Source organism: Neoarius graeffei, chromosome 26, assembly GCF_027579695.1.
Source record: "Neoarius graeffei isolate fNeoGra1 chromosome 26, fNeoGra1.pri, whole genome shotgun sequence".
Taxonomy (NCBI): domain Eukaryota; kingdom Metazoa; phylum Chordata; class Actinopteri; order Siluriformes; family Ariidae; genus Neoarius; species Neoarius graeffei.
Genome location: NC_083594.1, coordinates 42730416 through 42754221, shown reverse-complemented (window position 1 = coordinate 42754221; position 23806 = coordinate 42730416). Strand labels below are relative to the sequence as shown.

The 23806-nt window shown below is 42.0% G+C and overlaps 1 protein-coding gene across 1 annotated transcript in view; it reads right to left on the bottom strand.

Annotated features, from left to right (window-relative positions):
* Positions 1–2181: 2181 nt before the first annotated feature.
* The window catches only part of mapkapk2a (MAPK activated protein kinase 2a), a 112242-nt gene continuing 90617 nt past the window's right edge, over positions 2182–23806 (bottom strand). The window contains exons 2-10 of the mRNA XM_060909997.1: positions 21220–21359; positions 6156–6220; positions 5995–6074; positions 5758–5884; positions 5031–5106; positions 4752–4876; positions 4538–4623; positions 4361–4441; positions 2182–4261 (exon numbers count right to left, since the gene is read on the bottom strand). Coding sequence (XP_060765980.1) covers positions 4115–4261; positions 4361–4441; positions 4538–4623; positions 4752–4876; positions 5031–5106; positions 5758–5884; positions 5995–6074; positions 6156–6220; positions 21220–21359 — 927 coding nt within the window. The 3' untranslated portion in view covers positions 2182–4114. The remainder of the gene's footprint in view (positions 4262–4360; positions 4442–4537; positions 4624–4751; positions 4877–5030; positions 5107–5757; positions 5885–5994; positions 6075–6155; positions 6221–21219; positions 21360–23806) is intronic.

Here is a 23806-nt window from a genome sequence, read left to right as displayed (position 1 = left end):
GAAGGTCCTGGGTTCGAGCCCCAGGGCCGGCGAGGGCCTTTCTGTGTGGAGTTTGCATGTTCTCCCCGTGTCCGCGTGGGTTTCCTCCGGGTGCTCCGGTTTCCCCCACAGTCCAAAGACATGCAGGTTAGGTTAACTGGTGACTCTAAATTGACCGTAGGTGTGAATGTGAGTGTGAATGGTTGTCTGTGTCTATGTGTCAGCCCTGTGATGACCTGGCGACTTGTCCAGGGTGTACCCCGCCTTTCGCCCGTAGTCAGCTGGGATAGGCTCCAGCTTGCCTGCGACCCTGTAGAAGGATAAAGCGGCTAGAGATAATGAGATGAGATGAGAGACTTCCCTCACTCATGAAATATATATTCACCATTTGCAGATAAACTTCATATCTTTGCACCACCGTGTAATATATGTGGGGGTTTTTTTGGCCAGGCACCACACAAACTGGCAATTACGTCAATTTTGCTTTGACTAATCAGACAAGGTACACCACCACTCTCGCCAAAGCAGTTGGGTGGTTAGGTGTCTTGCTCAAGGGCATTTCAGCCAGTCCTGCTGGTCAAGGGAATCAAACCAGCGACCTTTTGGTCCCAAAGCTGCTTCTTCTAACCATTAGGCCATGGCTTCTCCAATATATATTCGTACGATGGTCAACTGTGATGGTCATTTCTTCATTATAGAATAACATGAGGGTCTTTGAAAAAATTTTTTTTTTATATTATATATATAAAATAAAAATCCAGCACCAACACCTGCATCCTAAATTTTCATATTCATCATTAGCTGTACATGTGCTACAAAGCAAGGTCAGGCAGTGGAAATTCTAGGCAAGCTGTGCACACTTACAGTAAAGTCATTAGAGCTGATGAGCTCATCATTGCAAACACTTGAAATAGTGAATTCTAAAAGGTGTCAGTACGGGAATCCCAAAAATAAAAATAATGTAAAATCTGGTGCATTATCAGACAGGAGATGCCGTAAATCAGCAAAAAATGCAGGCTTGTGGCCAAAACTAAAGATGGTGCTGGTGATGAACTTGTCACAGGAAAGAGCCGCCTTTATTGACTCACGTTATCTAAGCCATTGTGGCTTTAATACAAATGACGGCAAACATTTTGCTTTAAAAAAAAAAAGTTATCATTTACATCAATAAAAAAAGGAAGTAATGACATTAGGAACATTTTGTGAAATCTGAGAATCTTCAATTCCTTTTTTCAATGAAAAGCCAATACCACAGATCAGGCTAGTCCCCAAGCTAAAGCGCTTATAGGCTTAAGCTTGTTTTTACAACAGACGCAAATAAAAAGTGCTGCTCTGCTTCCACTACGCTTTCCATTTTAAAACAGATGAGCACAACAAGCACATAAGCCTAATTTTTATCTTATCTTGAGTTATATTTCTAGGTAATACAACTATACACAATTTGTACTGTGTTCAACAGTGCATGCTCACAATCTAAAGTAAATTTCAGCCCTAATCCTAAAATAGCAGAGCGCACACACTGGCATCAGTTAAAATGTATAAACCCCTAACTGCTGCAGAGGATAGAAAAACATGACCGTATTAATTTTGTGATTCTATACAGTGGTAATGCATCATATATGTTTGGTGTAATAGGAACCTTAAACAGCCCTTTTACTCTCTGAAATTAGTGTTTCACCCAGGTGTCTTGAAGAAATATAGGATCACGGTCTACTTTTTTGGCAGCAGTTATATTTCATGTCAGACTCAGTCAAAAATTGCGGTCAGCATGACAAGATCGGCCTTTCTGAACATGCAAAGAGAGTTCCTTTGAGATGCATTTACTTCCTCCATTTCAGAACAAAACCATGAGACACCTTGGAACACTGCCAATATTTTGGGACAAGTTGCACAAATGCCAAACCCAGAAAACCTCACCAAACTTACGTGTAACCCAAACCTGTCTCAGGTTACCCTTGACATTACACAACAACCACTGACGATAGGTATTGGTAAAGAGACCGGATTACTTTAAACTTGCACTTAGTAATGCCTGTGTATTTAAAAAAAAATTTAAAAAAAATAAATAACCCGCCACACACTCCCTCTATTATATAGCTGAACACCGTTATTAAAAAAGAAATATATAAATGAATAGGAAATAGGATGATCCACATTCCAAGCTTTTTTTTTTTTTTTAAATGGAAACACGACAAAGAGAAGTTTGTTTTTATGTGTTTTAATCCAAAGTTGAAGCAGACCAAGACAGCAGCTGAACACTGAAAATATTTTTTTTTGGTTCTGTGCTGCAAGTGTTAGCCTGGGACTCAAATCTCTACATTATGAGTGTCAGATTTCTCCCCCCCCCCCCCAAAAAAAAAAAAAAAAACCTGTGCGTGAGAACGTCTTACAAATGAATAGCAAGGATAAGAGGTGGGTGGGGGAGTTGGGGGTGTCTTCCAATTTTATTTTATTTGGGGGGGGGGGGGGGGGGGGACGACACGACCATGTGCACAGAAATGCTTTGAATTAGCTACAGTTAGCAGTTCACTGCTTCCAAATCAATACTTTCAACACATTAACCTGTATCCATACCGGTATATGTGGATTTAAAAAAAAAAAAACCACACAAAATATAAACCATCCTGCCCATCAATGCTACAGAATACAGCAATACTTGTTCACTGGGATGATTTTCTGTACATATAAAGATACTTTTTCCCCACCGTATTACTCGACATGCTGCACTGGGTGGTTTCAACCTGATCCGTAAATCACAAAAGAACACGTAAAGCAAAGGGCGGAAAAAATTTAAAAAATAATAAAATAAAAACCCACCCCACAGTACAACTTCATCAGCGGATAAAGTTAGAGGATATTGTTCATTGTTCATAATTCAAATGTTTTCCACACCCTTAATGTGACTTAGCATGGACAAAACACCAAATTCATAGGTATAGGAAAGAACAAAACTTTATCCGTCAGTGTCTGTTCACAACAAGACATTCCTTTGACGTACTGATCCGTTCCGAAGTGTTGTGCATTTTACTGATGAGGGCCAAAAACAGTGTAAAACTTACAGTATAACCTTAGATCATTTTAACAATCACTGACCAAAGTATTTAAAAAAAAAAAGCTGGTGGATAATATGCATAGCGCTGATTAAGCAAACCGCAATACATTCAAACAGGGTGCTGCTTAAAGCATAAAAATGAGTGTGAATTGGGTAAAATACATAAAACTTGCTGGGACAGAGATGCATCCTTGGGTCTTGTCTGCTCAGAAGTAGTCAAAACATTCCACTATAAAACCAGCAGAATAACCGCAGCAATGCAGGCCACTCAAAACGAAATGTGAAGCTCTGAAGAAATCCAACCCCTTTGAATGACTGGACCTCAAGAAGCGGTGTGAGAGGTGTTCCAAGAGCTTCACAGTCAGGAAGAGAGTTCGTCTACATTCGACAAGTCATTTCAAGAACAAGTTTTATCTGTCTGCACGTCAGTGATGACAACAACATGACCCTTGTTTCAGATTAGCCTTTTAAATGCTGGGGTGTTTCTGAGAAAGGGGAGTGAAGTGAGGGGACTTTGTGAGAAAGCTTGCATAAGGCATGAGTTCCTCTGGTAGTCTGATCACAAGCACCTGAGAAAATGTGCATGCAAACTGAAGAACCCATTAAAAGAGAGAGTCAATCTTGGATCGCACAGCCAAAACAAATTAACAGGAAATTAGATAAATCTGTGACAAGTGATACATGTACCAATGGCTTTGATTTTTTTTTTTTTTTTGGAGAGGGGGCAGAAAAGGCAAAACACATTCCATTCTCTTTTGTCATCTCTCCAACAATAAAACCAATTGTAATACGAATGATCAAATCCAGACATCAGCTCCTTTGGGACTTGCATAATTTTTTGGCTTTCCAAATCTCTGAATGGCTTTTCCATGATGCAGAGTGGTTAAATAGCTACAAAGACTGAGTAATAAAAACAATTCTTTAGAAAACCAGAAAAAAAAAAAAAAAACAGTAAAAGAAAAGATTAGAATCGGTTTTAATTTCCATTCCCTCTAATGTTGCCATATTTTAATGAATTATTGCTTCCTTATTATAACCCTTTTCAACCTACACATATATGGATGCACAAGACCAACACTGTCCTCAGCTGTCGGTTGTCTGATTTTCAGCGGCCATGTTGGCTTTCTTTCTCCTCTTCATCAGCAGTGGATTGGAGGAGTCCTCAATGGTCTTGATTTTGATCTGCTCATAATCCACTCTCATGGTGGCCAAGGCACTAGTCATTTCCTCCTGTGGTGATGACAGGACATTGAGTCAGGGAGATGAAGTTACACAGATGAAAAGATGGAGTGATTTAAAAAAAAAAAAAAATAATAATAATAATTTCACCTTGACTTCCTCCCAGACATCTTTCTCCTCTTTCAGTACACGACTGGTGTGCAAGGGGGTCTGCGGTACTTCCATCGACTGCTGCATGACCACAGGCACATATCCACCAAGTTAATCCAATTCGTCCAACCATTACACAGCACAAATTTGCAAAAGTCTGCACACAAATGTGCTTACATTGATCCAGGGATGGTTCATAAACTCTGATATAGTTATCCTCATCGAAGGCTCCGTCTTTAGCAACCTCTTAATGAGTTGTTTGGCTTAATAAGAGACAAGCGACAAGAAATTAATTTCGACAAATGAAGAGTAAGAATTTCAAAAAACAAAACCACACAAACGGCAACATGACTTAACAGCAAACATTTGAGAATAACATGAGGAAGCGTACCTTCTTCTGAGACTTCAGACCATTCGGGATTGGGAAACTCGTACTGTCCCATGCGGATTCGCTTCTTCATCCCAGGTGATATGGCCAGGCCATGATTGGAATAAAAAGGTGGGTAACCACAGAGCCTGAGCAAATCAAAGGCACAAAAATATTAAAAATGGACAACGTGGCTCCTGATTAGTCAATTTACAGGTCCACAAATCAAAATCCAACTGAGGAAAAAAAAAAAAAAAACAGAAAAGAAGTGTGAAACACAGAGTATGGGGCAGATTCACTTACAGAATATACATGATGACACCCAAAGACCACATATCACAGGATTTGTCATACTTTTCTGGACCAAGAACTTCAGGGGCTACAACATGAAAACAAAGCAGTTACATTTATAAAATGAGATGATCTAATACCCCGTTTCCACCAAATCAGTTCCAGGGCTGGTTCGGGGCCAGTGCTGGTGCTGGTTCACAACTCGTTCAACTTGCGAGCCAGCTGAGAACCAGTTTGCTTTTCCATAGCTCGTGCTAAGGGAAGCCACGTCATTACGTCGCTGTATACGTCGCTATGTTTGCATAAACCTTGGCGCGAATATCGAAGCAAAAACAACACGGAAGAATCAGCAGCAGCAACAACAATAATAATGGATGACTTCGCGTTTGTACAGCTGCTGCTTCTTGTCGCTTAAAAATGGCGATTTTTCGCGGTCTTGTTATTGTTGTTGGTCTTAACAACTCCGCCCCCCCCCGCTGACGTAAGCGGTTCTTTCCTCTGGCCCAGCAGAGAGCTGGTGCTAGCCTGGAACCGGTTTTTCTGGCCCGTGTCAGTGGAAACAGAAAACCCGGTTCCAAACTAAGCACTGGCCCCGAACCAGCCCTGGAACTGCTTTGGTGGAAAAGGGGCATAAGTAACACATGCAAACCATAATGGAAAGAAGGGGTGGGGTGGGGTTTGACAACACACATATACACACTCCACTTTAACGAGGATTCTTGGAGACCATGACCCTTACCAACATAATAGGGAGTGTAACATGGAGTGGCCAGCGAATTGAGTGTGGTTGTCTCTTTGGCAAACCCAAAATCTGTGAGTTTGAGGACGGCGTTAGGTCTTTTTGAGGTATACAAGAGGTTTTCTGGCTGAAGAAACAAGGAAAGAAATATTAAAAATTGACCTCAAACCAAACTGAGAAGAAAAGATCAGCTGGCTGTTTGGCTGAACCGCTGGTTTGAAGGATTAAAGCTGGTACCTTGACGTCTCTGTGTGCTATGTTGACAGAATGCAGGAAGAGGATGGCTTCTCCAATACTCTTCATGATATCTGAAGCCTCTGGAATGAATTAAGAGGAAAAACATCGGTAACCACGTTTTGGGAGTAGCGGGGGTGTTTAAAATGGGAACAATGCCGTACCTCTCTCAGTGAACGCCTGGTCCCCTCGGTCCTGAATCCGACTGAAAAGCTCCCCGCCATCCATACTGCAAAAACCAGCAACGTACACACAATTCAGCCACAGAACATATACCACACGTTATACGACGGCTCGTTCCGACCACGTAATCTGAAAAGCGCTCAGAACTGATGTCTGATAAAAGTCTGGTTTGTTCACCAAATCTGCATCATTGTGCTGCTGCAAGTTTGATCTCATACTGGGGGTGAGGTGGAAGGAGCGAGTGCGTGCACAAGAGCGAGCATGACCCTTCTTCATTCCCTTCTTATTAAAAGGTTAATATAAATACACCGGTGATTATAGGAAATTGCGCACGCCGATTGATCAAGAGAAATGATTATTTCTCGATAAAATCACCTCGAGCAACTCGGCAAAATGGTGGCCAATCGCTTCATCACTGTAAGTGAGGAAGAATTAGAAATATTATGAAAGATAATGCTGCTCCAAAAAGCACTAAGAGATTCTACAAAGTTTGGTTTAAAACTATTCAAAGGTAAGGTGGAATTGTGATTTATTTTCTGTTTCAAAACAAAAAGTATTTTATGTGACTCGGCGTAGATAAGTGACAAGCCTGTGCGCGTTACATTTGCATGCCGCTTTTGACGATTGAAAAATCTTTTAAATATGATTTAAAAAAGGGTGGCACGGTGGTGTAGTGGTTAGCGCTGTCGCCTCACAGCAAGAAGGTCCGGGTTCGAGCCCCGTGGTCGGCGAGGGCCTTTCTGTGCAGAGTTTGCATGTTCTCCCCGTGTCTGCGTGGGTTTCCTCCGGGTGCTCCGGTTTCCCCCACAGTCCAAAGACATGCAGGTTAGGTTAACTGGTGACTCTAAATTGACCGTAGGTGTGAGTGTGAATGGTTGTCTGTGTCAGCCCTGTGATGACCTGGCGACTTGTCCAGGGTGTACCCCGCCTTTCGCCCGTAGTCAGCTGGGATAGGCTCCAGCTTGCCTGCAACCCTGTACAAGGATAAAGCGGCCAGAGATGAGATGAGATGAGATATGATTTAAAAAAAAAAAAAATCACCCGTGTATTTATACTAAAACAATTTTTCACTGAGGTCGGAACGCCTACATATTCAATTAGTAAAGTGATGGCATGTTCAAAGAATACAAATCACAGACTTTTTCAAGCAAACAAATATATTTGCTGATATACTGGGGTCAGCTAATGAAGCTTTACAGCTACTTCACAGGCTCTGAAAAATGCTTCTCCTACAACTACTGTACATTGGTCACTTTAAAGTGCATATTCTGGACCAATTTCTTTTTTTTTTTTATATGAATGTATGTCCCTTTACACACTCATCCAGAAGGGTAATTTTGCACAAGGCCATCTGTCTACAGCAGAAAAAAATAAAATAACAAAACACGTCTGGAAAAATCCCAAGGGGGTCTGGAGCCAGATTCGTGACGTTACCTGCGGAAGCGCCAGCAGGCTGCGCGAGCTTTGCACGGTTTCAGTGCACAGCCTGTGTAGACCAAGCGCTCCCATTTCTCTCTCATTGCCAGGTCTTTTGGAAAACGATGAGTACTAATCCCATCAAGATTGGTGTTGCTACACCCTCCTACGATACATCTATTAACCATTTTAATAATTACGTGATGATGTTGAAGGATTCAGAAGGAGGCGTCCCGCACGCGACGTCACGAAAATCAATGTTTCCCGGGAAATCCGAACGCCAAGTTTTTTCAGAGGCGGACCAATTCGCCTCAAATGGCTTGATTTCAACTGAATTTTTCTGGTATTGTGCAAGGTAAAAAAAAAATTGCACAAAATGCAAAAAGTGACAGATATTTGACCAAAGTTTAATATAAAATAGGAGAATTACATTGATCTTGCTCCTGAATTTACCCATGATATGCACATTCTCTCTCTCACACACAAAAAACACCCAAAAAACTGGCTGATCTTAAAATTATACATTTGAATTTTTTTGGTAGTTTTCCTTCTTTTATTGATATATGGAGGTGTATAAAAGCATGTGTAACCAAACATGAGGGACCACGTCATTGCGAATATCATGGCTGTAACTAACTACAGCTCTTGTGTAAGAGTAGTGATTTTATTCACATTAACACCTATCATGTTCAATGTCTTAATTATAGCATATTTACAGCTCTGCCACAGTTCCGTTTGGTCCCGCTAAAACTCCATTAGGCAAGTCTCACTGATCGGACACCCCTGGGCAAACCCAGGACTTGGCTGGAGAGATGATCTCTCAGCTGGCATGATAACGTGTGGGGATCTCCCAGGAGGAGCTGGAATATGTGGCCATGGACAGAGAAGTCCTTCTCAGTCTATTGCCAGTGCAGCAACACCAGAAAGGGGGGCCGGGGAAGGACGCCAAATATAAAAACGATGACTATTCAACAATATACAAAAACCTTCAGTGGAGAACTGGAATTACTGCTTCTTCTATGAAGAGGGCTATACGATTACTACGGGTCGTGTAACATGCAACATGCGTTTCTCCACAGCATTTTATTCACAGGGTGCATTAACTCAAAGCCAAACAAAACCCAAAAACAAATGCCATTTGCTGATCACAGTAATAGAAGTCTGACGTGCCCCCCTGCACATTTAAACAGTTTATCCATTTTAAAAAAAAGTTATATTGCTAAAAATGGACTTACCTGGGCACAGCCATTTGCACTGAAACCAGGTATCCGCTTATGACGCAACGAGCACGAGTATACAGTTTCCATTAGTGTTTAAAAATAAATAATATCTGCCTCCCTGCTCTCGTCTGTGTTTGTTCACGGTTTCAGATGGGTTAAATGCAGAGAAGGAATTTTACTGTGCTGTAAATGTGTGCGTGAGACAAAGACTTCTAATTCTACAAATCTCAGTTTCTGTAACCATGTGACTTACTACCAACAGAAATATGCAAAATCAACACACTTCACTTTTATGAAGTTTAAATCTCTCTCAGCTAGATAACACACACACACACACACACACACACACACACACAGCACTAACACAGATACTAGTAAACAATGCCCATTGTCATAGCAGTGCGATTTGTGCCATCTAAAAAGATGACTTCTCAGTGATTATTAAAAAAAAAAAAAACACAAACAAACAAAAAAACCCACACACATACGAGTCACCAGCGATGGAGCATTTATAGTTGGCCAACAGCCTCCCAAAGGCTGGGCATGTAACTACATGTGCACGCACTAGGGTGCATCAGTTGCCCTCACTTTCATAAAATCTGATGCATGTTTGTCTGGGTGTTCCTTTTCACCAATTAAGACATCCTGTAAAATGTTTTGACCATATTCAAAAGTCTAATGGTGGCACCATGAGGTTCATTTTTTGCCAAAAAACACTTATTTTATGTTTTCGCGTAAGGTTTGAATCACAATGTTGGACTCCATTTATTGATTTCTCGTGACCCAGAGATCATGTTAAGAACCTTTGCAAGGGATTGAGAAGCATTAATGTGATTCATAATACATTTGTATTGTTTAAAAGTAGTTGAACAATGATTCAATGAACAGCTAAAACTCAAACTGTGCTTGATAATATATTTAGAATATGTACTAAAAATGTGGATCTAAGATATTTGGTATACTCTATAAGGTGCCATAATGTTTCATGAAAAGTGATCGAAGTTTTGTCATAAAAGTCATAAAATAGCAGCTTTTTCCATAACTTTGAGCTCCTGGTGCCACCAGTAAACTTTTGAATTTTGTCAAAATATTTCACCCAGTGTGTTTTCTTACCGAAAGGAACATAAAAACAAAAATGCATCATGATCGGAGGAACTTTTCATTTTTAGGGGGCAACTGATGCACCAGAGCACGCGCACACATGCAAGGATCTGGCTCATCTTTCGGGTCGTTTACAACAATGTAGAAGCCATGTATCCACTAGACCAGCGGTTTTCAAACCGCGAGAAAGTGAGCCTCCCCTCAGAGAAAAACAGCTGAACCCCCCCCCCCCCAAAGTTTGTTTTTAAGGCCTGTAACTAAGTCGTCTAATCTGGCAGACTAGTAAAATCCTAACACTCAGAGCTGCCCCTTACTGTTAAAGAGGGAAACCGTATAGTTGAACGTGATCCCTCACTTTCAAAGAACTGTTCAAAGCAGACTAGGGAATGAATTAATGAATGAATGACTAAATAAATAAAAAAACAAACTCGGTCACAGGCAAGCACTGCAGATAAAATCCAACACGCACCAATGGGGGCGCCTTCCTCTACCCACAGACATGCCCAGCTTTATTCATTGCGGTTTGAAGCTTCAGAAACCACTCAACAGTGTGAGCAAAGGAGTGGTTGGGTGGGCTGCCTTTCTTGGAAAGGCGCCAATTGAGAAGAAATGAATGAGGTCATCAAATTTACAAAGTTCATTGAGAGATAGAAACAGAAATGGATGACACAACATGCCTCGAAATTACTAATGAGTATTTGAACAAATAACAAAAGCTACAGCAGGAAAAAATTTAATTCAGATCATATTTTATTTTACAAAGAAAGGTGATTCACTGTGGTTTTCTAACACTTCTCTCCAAGTCAGGAAAGATGAATACATCCTTTGAACTACTTACACACCTCAGCAATACTGCAGTGAGAATTTAACCTCCGTTCCCTTTGTAAAGTAAGTCTCGTTTTCATCACCAGTATCCTTTAAAACAGGCGGTTTCAAATGAAAAATCATTGAGCCAACAGAAGAAATGTATATTATGTGGAGACTGATGTGCTTTAAAACCTCACAAAAAAAATCCCCTTGAACAAACCACATTTCACTACTTTCGGTATTAAAATTTGTCGGCAGCTAGCATGCTCGAACAGAAAAGAAACAAAGCTCTTGTGCCTAACATTCCAAGTACAGAGCATTCATTTTTCAACATATTAAATATTAACATGAACTTATTTAGCAAGGGGGGGAAAAAAAAACCCATGTCCAAACCAACAATTATCAATATTTAAGAAAACACAACCAGTTACTGTGAAGATCACTGGTTAAAAATTGCGATCCATAAGTACCTCGCTTCTCAAACATTGGCATTGTCAAGGACCCTTTCAAAGCCGTAAAATAAATCCCACTGGATCCCTCAGTATGGCTTTATTTCATGAACACTGTTTAAAATATTCAAATAACATTTTGGGACCGGATAGTTTTCTATTAGCGCGGTTGGGCCGAGTTCACTTTTTTTTTTTTGTTGCTTGGACCCCTAAATGTAATAACTGATCATGTGGGTTGTGATTTCCACCTACGTGACAAAATCAAGTGTCATGGAGCTCTTGGTTATACTTTATGGACCCCGCGTTGAGAACCAGTGCCTTAAGGCCAATTTATGCTGACAACCCAGTCCTCGCAGATAGCGTCGCAGATAGCGTCTGCGAAGGTGGGGGGGGGCTACGCAGACGCTATCTGCGACGCTATCTGCGAGGACTGGGTTGTCAGCATAAATTGGCCTTAAGGCACTGGTTCTCAACGCGGGGTCCATAAAGTATAACCAAGAGCTCCATGACACTTGATTTTGTCACGTAGGTGGAAATCACAACCCACATGATCAGTTATTACATTTAGGGGTCCAAGCAAAAAAAAAAAAAAAAAAGTGAACTCGGCCCAACCGCGCTAATAGAAAACTATCCGGTCCCAAAATGTTATTTGAATATTTTAAACAGTGCTTTGTTACAGTAGAAAAGGAGTCAGAGCCTTAAATGTTAGCTAGCTCAATTGCTCAGGAGCTTAAGGCTGACAACCCAGTCCTCGCAGATGGCGTCGCAGACGATGTCTGCATAGCCCCCCCTTCGCAGACGCTCTGCGTGCACCTCCCAAAAATTGTGACCACCGCAGAAGCCTCGCAGACATCATCACAGACAAGAGGGCTCTGACTGGTCCGCTCTACATCCGCTGTACACGCACTTCCGCTTCCCTACTTTCCTGGTTTGGTTTGTTTTCACGACCGGCATTTTTAAAAACACGAGCGAAGATGGAGCAGCATGAAGAGCGGTTGATTGAGGAAGTACGGACATCTATACGACTCCAGTTCTAGTCATTATAAAAAAAAAAAAAAAGTTCTAGTCATTATATGTAACCGGAGGATAAACACTCCACTAACCACACCCACCAACTACTCCTAGCGACTTCGCGCCCCCTTGCGTTGTGCCGGTGAATAACATCGCGCACGCCTATTACTCCCCGCTCAACGATAAATTACAACTGTCTGCGAAAAGCTATCTGCGAAAGCCTTGTCGCAAGAGCATGCAGAGGCCCTTATACTACGTCGTCTATGATGGCACAGGGTGGGGGGGAGGAAGCTAGAAGTGGACCCATATCACCTTATCTAGCAAAAATTCAAAACTAGCGTCATAATAAAGCTCCCGACTACAGATCTCAAAAGACTGAGACCAACACTAAGAGCAAAAAAGTATCGTCTTTACCAGAAAAACCAGCATCACATTTCAAAACTAGTGGGATGCTTCATCTTTCCTCAGGACACATTGAGAGAGAGAGAGGAGAGAGCAAGCCTGCACTCAAGATCCAAATTTCATTTTAATATTTTAAAAATTACAAAAAGAAAATATCTCCAAGGGGCCCAGTTTTCACCCCGACCTATTACACAATAAAAAACACATTACTTTCAATCTTAGTCACAAGGTATATGAAGGCAGTCAAAACTTCAGTATACAATATTTTTTTGGCCATTTCTTTGCTCAACGATGCCTCTGGAACCTGGAAACCACCTCGACAAATGTTTGTTGTGCTCTGAACTATCAGGTCTGAAGCTGGGTACCCACAGGCTCGACTTACAGTCTTCTGGGCATGTGCCTATATTTTGCCTGCATCAGACAGAGAATGAATCTAAAAGTGGCACACACATTTCTGATCGCACTTTTTTAAGCTATTTTCCACATCAAAAGGAGTGATAGCGAGCTCGCAGAGGAAATCTGGTGTGTAAGCACTAAAAAGAGAACGATTGCAGTTTCCATTTCTACCTGGATGGTGGTTCCTTTGACCTGCACATTCTTTTCCTGTCAGACCTCATGAGTTTGATTTCTTGTAATCATTTTGAAGCTGTAATCGACGGCCTCATGGAAGACTGTGAAAAACTGACTTGTTAACCACTGAGGGGTGATCAACCATGTTCTCAACACCCCCTAAAACACTTTTTTTGCCATGACAGCTGTACAAAGACTGTTAAATGATGCAGCATTTGCCTTTTAACCACATGTCAATTTCACATAAAAAAAAAACCCTCAGTAAATTTGAGGCAATTTTATCACTCTGTCTAGAGTAATATTACTACAGTCCTGCCCCCCGCCCCCCAAAAAAATAATTTTTAATGAACTGACAGACTACCCCAAAAACATGAAACATAAGCAGAAAGCCTGAAAAGGAAGCAGAGAGCACGAGAGCAACTTGTGCATTGGGGTTTCCAGTTCTGCTTATTCCACATTTCAGCTGGGCTTGCATTTATCAGTAAATTTGATGACTCAGACAGACATACAGTGAGCATTCACCATGAGACATGCCTCTGCAGTGGGGTAACTACAGAACTCCCAGCCAGGGGAGGACGCGGCAGGTCCACGGTCAGTCCCCCGTCACGCAAGGACGCCTGGTGATGATGCATCATTGCTTTGCGGCAGAACAGCCATCATATACATGCTTCGAGTTGTGAAATAAATGACAGTCACCCCCGTTATTCATAGAAGAACACTCCAACCACCTCAACATTGCTCCGAAAATGATGTGGGAAGAGCGAAGGGACAGGATTGTATAAAAATCCTCCTTAAGTAGGATTATTGAAGTTACTCAGCATGTCAACGAGAGTCTGGAAAGGAGGTTGTCAAAACTTGTATCCAAAAATACATCCATTCAAATGTTCAGAATAAGCAACAGGTTAAAACAAAAGGCCCACTGATTTTGAAACACGGAAACTCTAAGGAGTAATTAAATTAGTTGGGAATGACTAAATGCCAACTGGATGCACTTTTCTCCTAACAAGACGGTGGTTCTTACTCTTATGCTGTGTTCACACTTATACCGGTACGAAAGTGGTATAACTATCGATACAAAGTATATCGGTACAGTTTAGTGCATCTGTCCACACTAGCGAGAAATGTTTGCGGTTTTCTTTCACGGTAGTTGAAATGCGCGTGCGCGAAATGTTTCCGTGGTTACCGAGTAACTTCCTTCCGAGAATATGGCGGATGAAACAACGTGTGTGTGCTTTTTGTTGTCAATGTGCAGTCTGTATTTCTGGTGGTCATTTATTCAGTCGAATCGTATAAAACGTGCGAGGCAGTTGAGAAAGAAACAAAGAAAACGAATCTCCCTTTCTCCCCCCCTCACTTTCTCCCTCTTCCCTTCTCTTCCCCTCCCTTTCCCCCTCTCTCCCTCCTCACCCGCTCCCTTTCTTTGCTCCATGTAGCTTCACTGTCGTTTCGTTTTCGCATGCGCATTATATTTGTATCGATACAGAACCGCTTCATCTGTCCACACTACAGCGAAGCGCTACAGTACCGATACTGTACCGGTACGAAACCCATACATTTGTGGGTTTCGTACTGATACAGTTATACCGCTACAGTACCGGTATAGTTGCTAGTGTGGACAGGTGTTGCGGTACGAAAGTAGTTTCGTATCGGTACAAAATCCCTAGTGTGAACAGGGTATTTGTCCCAAAGACTTCCAAACAAACGGTTAAGGGAATGAGCCATGCTTTACAACCAGTGTAGTCCTTCAAACCATGAGCAGACCTGGGAGAAAACACCAGTCATTAAGCTGCGTAAAAAGTAAACCGAACACATAGTACGGTGAAAGGTGATGCTCGTTTTTCACTTCTCTGGTGGAAATTAAAAAAAAAAAAAAGGTGCCAACACATTTGAGAAACATAAGACAATACTGAAAGAACCTACAACATGCCTCAGTGCACAAAAGGGAAACACTTGTAGGCCAACTAAGACGACAATTGGGCAGTACGCTGGCATAGTGGTTCGCACTGTCTCCTCACAGCAAGAAGGTTCTGGGTTCGAGCCCAGCAGCCAGCGAGGGCCTCTCTGTGTGGAGTCCGCATGTTCTCCCCGTGTCTGCGTGGGTTTCCCCCACAGTTCAAAGACATGCAGTTAGGTTAACATAGGACGGCCTTGGGCTCGAGTGCCCAAGAGTGGCGGCGCATACGTATGCAGCGGCTTTGCTCTCCTGTGATGAACTAAATTTCGTTGTACGTTTGTCCAGTGACAAAGGCATTCTATTCTATTCAATTACCTTTCCCGTTTTTCTTAAACTAATAGTTTTCAACCACATCAGAGCCCGCCAATTACTTTCGCATATTTTACACGCCATCGCTGCTCGGTTGACGATCTGAAAATGTGCGTAAGCTCTCGACAGGTGACGTCACTCACAGCACACGCGGCCATATTTGAGAGAAGAGAGAACAGTGAGGATCGTTTGCGTCCGTCTTTTTTAAAATTATTTGAGGTAATGGTTGGATCCAGGTGTTGTGTGGGAGTGTAGCGTAGAATATCCCAGCCAGGTTAAGAGTTTAAGGTTTTTTCTTCCCCTTTTACGTTCATTAATCCAGAGGTGCCACCACTTCCTACCACTACGCTCTCGATGCATTCATAAACACTTCAAGACATCACCAGGCTAGCTTACCGTAATTACCATGGTAGACAGTCCAACTTGGACTGTCTACCATGGTAATTACGGTAGGCTAGCCTGGTGATGTCTTGAAGTGTTTTTTTTTTTTTCAATGAACGCGTCGAGAGCGTAGTGGTAGGAAGTGGTGGCACCTCTGGATTAACGAACGTAAAGGAGAAAAACACAACTTAAAAAGGTCATAGGCAAGGGTTGGAGGTGGAATGTAGAATATCAACTTTATTTTCTAGAAGAACGACCCAAAAAACGAATTCGGTCTTCCTGGTGTCTAATTTGCACCCTAAAATTGAATAAAACGGTTAAAATATACTGGTTTGTGCAAGTTCCGAAGGTTTGTTTACGTCTCACTTACATGCACTTTTACCGCCAGGGGACCGTCGTCGTGACGTCATTCAAGGCAAACAGACTGGGAGCAGTTCTGTGTTTACTTGCAAACCGAGCACACGTGTACGGACTTTGGTCGTGAGAGGTTGTGTAAAACGTCAAAGTGATTTTGAAGTAGGAACTCTCCAAATTGAATATCAAGAGGTGAAACCATACATGTATGAACTAGGGCTGTCAAAAGATTAATTTTCTTGATCGCAACTAATCTCAGAAATTTCATAGTTAATCGCGATTAATCTTGATTTACTTTGCATGTGTAAAATTGATATTTTGCAGTAAGACCGTTCGAATCTAAAGTTAAACCCACAATGCAAAGTATTTCTGACCATTGTGTCTTAAATTGGAATAAAATGAAGACAGAGACAAAAGCAGAATTTATCTTTTGGCCTTTTTTATTTCAAAAAGAGTGTAGAGAAAGGAAAACAAGTATTAAGAATGAATGACTGGCTACTTTGGAGAAATTGTAAATAAATGAACACAAGGAAAAAAAAAATCAGAAAAAGTGCCATGTAGACCCACTTGTCTCTACTTCAGATTTGACTATGAACAATGTAATGTCAGGCCACTCTCTTCTTCAAAAATAAAATGTCACCATAAAAAAATAAATAACCATACAAAGCACTTCATAACTTAAATTCAAACAAACCATTCAGAGGTCCAGAAAACCGTTGCTTATCCATCACAAAAGAGGACTAAACTGAAGACAACAGCGTGTCCTTCCATGCCAATGCCAACGACTCGATGGAAACCACACGCTTCCGCTCGAGCTGCCTACGGATGCGTAGAAGGAACAAAAGACTAGCAAACTCGAAATAGCGCGTTTAACCGAAAATGAGTTTAATTAATACAACCAGAGGAGCTGCATGTGGATGGTAGAAGTGCGGAAAATGCTGGTAAACTCTGATCGCGATTAAAAAAAACAAACATTCGCGATCACAATTTACATTAATCTAATCGCGATTAACGCGTTAATATTCCCAGCCCTAGTATGAACCTATGGCCGTTGCGAAGCCATAGTGGATATAGGTAACGATTACTTGACAGTACGCCGGTAGGCCAAATTAGCCTGCCATCCGCGGTATTTCCCGGTGTCAGTATATCAGGCCTGACATCTCATCCATCAATGATTTTTTTTTTTTCTCCCCCCAACTACAGAGCATTTACATGAAAAAGGTAAAAATGTTGACTTCCAATCTTCTCCTTTTTGCTTGAGCGTTGCTGGTCCATTTCTTCTTTGACTGCTTGATTTTGTGCTCGAATTTTGTCAGAACAGCGTCAGGTTTGAGCCTTCTCTGTCCGACACGGACACCTAAACTCTCCAACAGATGGGGAATCTTCAAAATTGAATTGTCGAAGTGATTGGAGCACAGAGTGGCGCATTTACCCGGCTGCCAACCCGCTCGCTTCACGCACACAATCCACTCTTGGAAAAAGGTAAAAAACTTCTTCCTGAATTGGTCCCGTTGTTACAGTTCACTGCACAGCAATAAGGCCTGGTTTTCCCAAACCAAAATTCCCAAACGCATGTCTGCACTCAAGCCAAACGTCAATGCAAGTAAATGGAAGTGGACTCAGCTCAAGCGGTTTGTTTGTCTTGAATGGCGTCACGCGCCGAGTGGTCACCAAAAAAAATAAATAAATCATCGCCGAACAGAAATTCGCCGTGATCCGCGCCAACTTATTTTAATCATTACATATTAATACTTCTTGAGACCAGAAGAAAACTACACAGGGTTTAACATATAAAAGTTTCAAAATGTGCATAAATTGAAAACCATTGCCTATTATCTTTAAATAACTTAACTTGAACCTGGCTGGGATATTCTACCCTACACTCCCACACGACACCTCAAATAATCTTAAATACGGATGTAAAATGATCCTCACGGTTCTCTCTTCTCTCAAATACGGCCGTGTGTACTGTGAGTGACCTCACACTTTACGGAAACCATTCGGAAAGCAGCTCGGGTGTTTCTGGCAACATTTCTGTCTTTTTCTGTACAAGTGTGATATAATGCATAGTTTCAGTCTCGTTTTACAGGTAAAGAGTTCGGGTTTGTCCCTAAGTCAGGGCTGCATCTCATTAATACACAATTTCAGATGTGTGGTGGGAGGGAGAGGGAGGAAGAAAGAAAGAAAGACCCACGATATTGTCAACTTATGCTGTGTTCACACGTATACCGATACGAAAGTGGTATAACTATCGATACAAAGTATACCAGTACAGTTTAGTGCATCTGTCCACACTAGCGAGAAATGTTTGTGGTTTTCTTTCACGGTAGTTGAAATGCGCGTGCGCGAAATGTTTCCGTGGTTACCGAGTAACTTCCTTCCGAGAATATATGGCATCCATTATTTCGAGATCTCGAGAAAACAAAACCGTTATTTCATGATCTCAGCTGGATCACTGTCGGTAGAGGCGAAGCCGGGCCAGTCTTCTGCGGAGGTGCCGCGGACTAATTTTGAAATTATCCCCTATTAAAAGACTTGATGCAATCTCTCCCTGTGTCAACCCCTTATCAAAATATTGCCTTATTAGGTGATCGATTATTCCAGATATTCTAATGACCAAAGTTGCGTCTATACAGAATGAGAAATAGCCCCAAAGTCAGCATATCACAAGTCTCTTGGCGCACCTGAATGAACCATTTCTCAGCTGTTTACTCGAGATCATGAAATAATTGTTTTGTTTTCTCGAGATCTCAAAATAACGGTTTTGTTTTCTCGAGATCTCGAATTAGTTGTGTTGTTTTCTTGAGATCTTGAATTAATTATGTCGTTATCTTGGGATAACAAGGTGAATAAAAAAAGGATTATATGAAGGGCCTCTCTCGGCTTCCGTACGGATGAAACAGCGTGTGTGTGCTTTTTGTTGTCAATGTACAGTCTGTATTTCTGGTGGTCATTTATTCAGTCGAATCGTATAAAACGCGCGAGGCAGTTGAGAAAGAAACAAACGAATCTCCGTTCTTCACTATTTTATTCAGCGAAGACATCGATTGAGGTGTGTGACTTTGCGCATGCGCATTATATTTGTATCGATACAGAGCTGCTTCATCTGCCCACACTACAGCGAAGCGCTACAGTACCGATACTGTACCAGTACGAAACCCATACATTTGTGGGTTTCGTACCGATACAGTTATACCGCTACAGTACTGGTATAGTTGCTAATGTGGACAGGTGCTGCGGTACGAAAGTAGTTTCGTATCGGTACAAAATCCCTAGTGTGGACAGTAGGGCTGTTACACCCAACTCACGATTCGATTCGTATCGTGATTTTTGACCCACGATTCGATACACCCACGAGTTTTTTTAAAATGTTTTTTTAAAGTAGTAAATTTGACTTATTAACATTTACTTACTTACATTAACTATTTAATAACAAATAATTCAGACCACTGCAGAGAATGAGTAATATGTATGCAAAAATGAACAAATGTATAGCCAAAGATTGTTTTATTTCTCAAAATAATACTGTTGAGCCGGAAGCTCTGTTTTTTTCGGTTCTGAAAAAGTCATTTCTCCAAATCGTGTAAATCCGTTAAGATTTTTTTTGGGGGGGGGGGTATAGGGGTGGCTCTCTCACTGTCTCACTCTCATAGGGCCAATGATTTTCTGTGATCGCGGAAAACTGATGGAAATTACGGAATTTTTATGGTGAAACATTGCTCGCGTGTCAAAATGTAACTGCCGCAGAAGGCTTCCGCCCAAGCAGACATGCCTTCAGTGTTGCCAGATATTGCTAACGTTTTCCACCCCAAAATATGTTCAAAACCAGCCAAAAAGCACCTAAACCCGCCCAATCTGGCAACACTGCATGCCTTTCCGGTCAAGTGATTGTGATTGGCTTGTGGCACACCTAGCCAGCCAATGAGCTGCTTGTTTACAGATTCGCTCCCCGCGTCGCAACCAGAATGGCGACCGCTTAAAAGAAATGAATGCTCTGCCAGTGGCGAGTGTGGACGTTGCGTGACTCGCAGAAGATTGTCGCAGGTCGGCGAAAAAACGACTTACTAATAGATATAAAAAAATAAAAGTAATTTAAGTAAGTTTAAAATGTAATTTAAATAAAAAGTAAAGTATTCATAAATTGAAGTTTGGAAGCGCCTCTGTTTTTGGGCTGAGGAGAAGTTTGAAAGGGTGTACCGCGATTCTGCCTTCTTGTATCGCGATACGGATCGTGGCGCTGCGTATCGCGATTTCGATTTGCACATCGTTACAGCCCTAGTGGACAGGGTATCAGTGGACCTTTAAAGCCAGCTGGCACAACCTCCAGCAGGATTGTATTTGAAAACGCGAGACAGGTACGGCTTGTGAGAATTCCATATTCATAGAACTTAAAAGCTGATCGCATGTTATCAACATGTTACAAAGTCTTTCATGCTCGCTGTATGCAGATGTTCTGTAAAGTCACACAGTGGAACTTAAACACTGGATTGTGTCTCAGATTTCAGCGCATATGAAACAAGCATACGTGACAAACTGGTCTTGTTTAGTGTGTGCAATATGGAGAAGAGGTCACAGTCTCATGAAGCATGCGTTTCTATATGCTAAAACCAAGGGGGCCCTTCCCCCTCCCAGTTCACTTACGAGTGCCAGATCATACGTTTACTATAAACTGGTGTTTGAGACACCTGCTAGTACTCATTTTACACAGACAGCACAGTGAAACTTCCCGACAACAGCATGGCACCAGAGATGAGTTGGTTCGGGAACGATAATCAGGTACCTAAATGATTCAATAATAGAAAAATTACTTCACTGCTAGCTGCTGCAAGATGGAAGCAGCTTGCAGACATTAGGCAGTGTAGAGTGGAAGTGCAGCGCGCCAAGCTGCGGAAAGGCCATGCTGAATCAATATTAACATTGTGCCAGTCAAGAATGCACTAAAATATCACAAAGTCGTGATCGTGGACCCTCACAAGAGCATGTTTTGGGTCAGGGGATGCACGTCCTAAGCACAGTCAGTCAGTCATTGCGATAGAGATACAGGCATGAATGTGGCAAACATATGACTCACCACTCCATGACGATGAGTAAGCATCTGCGGCCCTGGTAGAGGTTCTCGTATACATCAATAATACGCACAATATGAGCACAGGGTGATGCTCGCCAGTGCAACTCGACCTCACGTCTGGCTTTGGGACAGTCCTGCAGCATCTACAGAAAAGAGGAAAATCAATCAATCATTCAGTCAACAAGTGTGCTCATGTTCATGGCAGCAAACATCAACTACAATAGTAATCTTAAATGTGTCAACTGAAGTATAGCTTATAAAAAAAATAAATAAATAAATAAAGTGTTGCAGGAAAAAAAAAAAAACATACGATATCAGTTATGAGACCAGGAGAGAGAGAGGGGAGAGGAGAAAAAAAGACTGGCTCACCAAGATTGCTTTGTTACAGTAGAAAAGGAGTCAGAGCCTTAAATGTTAGCTAGCTCAATTGCTCAGGAGCTTAAGGCTGACAACCCAGTCCTCGCAGATGGCGTCGCAGACGATGTCTGCGTAGCCCCCCCCCTCGCAGACGCTCTGCGCGCACCTCCCAAAAATTGTGACCACCGCAGAAGCCTCGCAGACAAGAGGGCTCTGATTGGTCCACTCTACATCCACTGTACACGCACTTCCGCTTCCCTACTTTCCCGGGTTGGTTTGTTTTCACGACCGCCATTTTTAAAAACACGAGCGAAGATGGAGCAGCACGAAGAGCGGTTGATCGAGGAAGTGAGGAAGTACGTACATCTATACGACTCCAGTTCTAGTCATTATAAGTAACCGGAGCATAAACACTCCACTAACCACACCCACCAACTACTCCTAGCGATTTCGCGACTTTGTTATGGCGGTGAATAACATCGCGCACGCCTATTACTCCCCGCTCAACGATGAATTACAACTGTCTGCGAAAAGCTATCTGCGAAAGCCTTGTTGCAAGAGCATGCAGAGGCCCTTAGTCTTAACTCTTTACCCCTTAAAGCAGTTGCTACAGCCACCCTTGTATATGCATATACTGTTCACCCTTAGAACATATTTACAGGAAAAAAAAAAAAAAAAAAAGTCATTATGGTGCATACACGCCGGCGTCATACGTCATCATTATGGGATATACACGGGGTCGTCATTAAGGGGTAAAGAGTTACGGTCAGCTAGATATTTTTGCCCTGAGAAGATCGCAAAATGACTTACGTTTTACACCCTGGAAATCTGATGAGCAGAAAATTCATAAAGACTCAAGGGTCCACAATTGTCCCCGAATAAGATAAGGCCATTATTAAAAAAAATGTTCTGTTTCAGATCTGTAGGAGAACCTAATAGATCTATTCAAACTGTCATATTTTATTAAATGTGTCTGCTTTTGTAATAAAAAAGTACTGAAAGAAAAAGCAAACACAGCATTGCAATTTCTTATCCATCCATCCATATATATATATATATATATATATATATTAAAAAAAGGGCTGTCAAACAATTAAAAAATTTAATCGCGATTAATCTCAGGATTTCATATAGTTAATTGCGATTAATCGCATTTTTTTTTTTAATCTATGTAAATAAATAAGGCTTTTAAAGTGAAATGTTACATATGGCCCTTTTCCACTACCCTTTTTCAGCTCACTTCAGCCCGACACGACTCGGCTCGCTTCAGCCCTGCTTAGCCCCTAAAACTCGCACGGTTTTGGAGTGGGGCTGAAGCGAGCCAAAGCGAGCCGAGTGAGGCTGGGGGCGTGAGCAGACACTCCCCTGTGCACTGATTGGTGAGGAGGAGTGTCCTCACATGCCCACACACGCCCCGCGAGCACGCTGGGATCTGTAAACACCGTAAACCCGGAAGAAGAAGAATTACGAATTACGAGAATTTCTGAAGCCTTATGCGCCTCGCCTCATCTATACGCTCTTGCCAGTATCTGTTGGCGTTGTCGGTGACAACAAGCCACAGCACCAAGACCAGCAACACTAACGACTCCATGTCCTCCATGTTTATTGTTTACTATCCGGGTCGTGAGACTACCGCTTAAAAGATCACTGATGTCACTGTTTGCGCTGCTTAACGACATCACGTGACGTCCACCCACTTTCGCTAACTCCACCCAATGTGTCCACCCACTTCCAGCCAGCATGGTTCAGCGCGGTTGTAGTCGAAATGCAACTCAACAGCCCCGCTCAGCTCGACTCAGCACGGCACGGCTCAGCCGTGTTTGTAGTGGAAAAGCGGCAATAGACGCCACATTGAGCTGGTGGCCCCGTTGCTGGGATACGTCAGAGTGTCCGCCATATTGGATGTGGCAAATCTTCCCCGTAAACCAATGCAAGTAAATGGACTGAACTTCATAAAGCCCCTTTCTATAATAATATTCAACTCGATGCCTTTTATTCACCCATTAACACACACACACACACACACACACACACACGTATATATTTGGGAAACAAACAGGCATCAAAACAACACATATAACTTTTAATGTGATGGTTATAAATAGTGTGCGAAATACCCTGTACACTGCAAACTAGCGACAGATACGCGATAGATAGCTCAGGTAAGCTAATCAGTCAGCATACCGTAGCAAGCTACCAAAACCTGAGGCCACAATAACCAACCTACAAGACT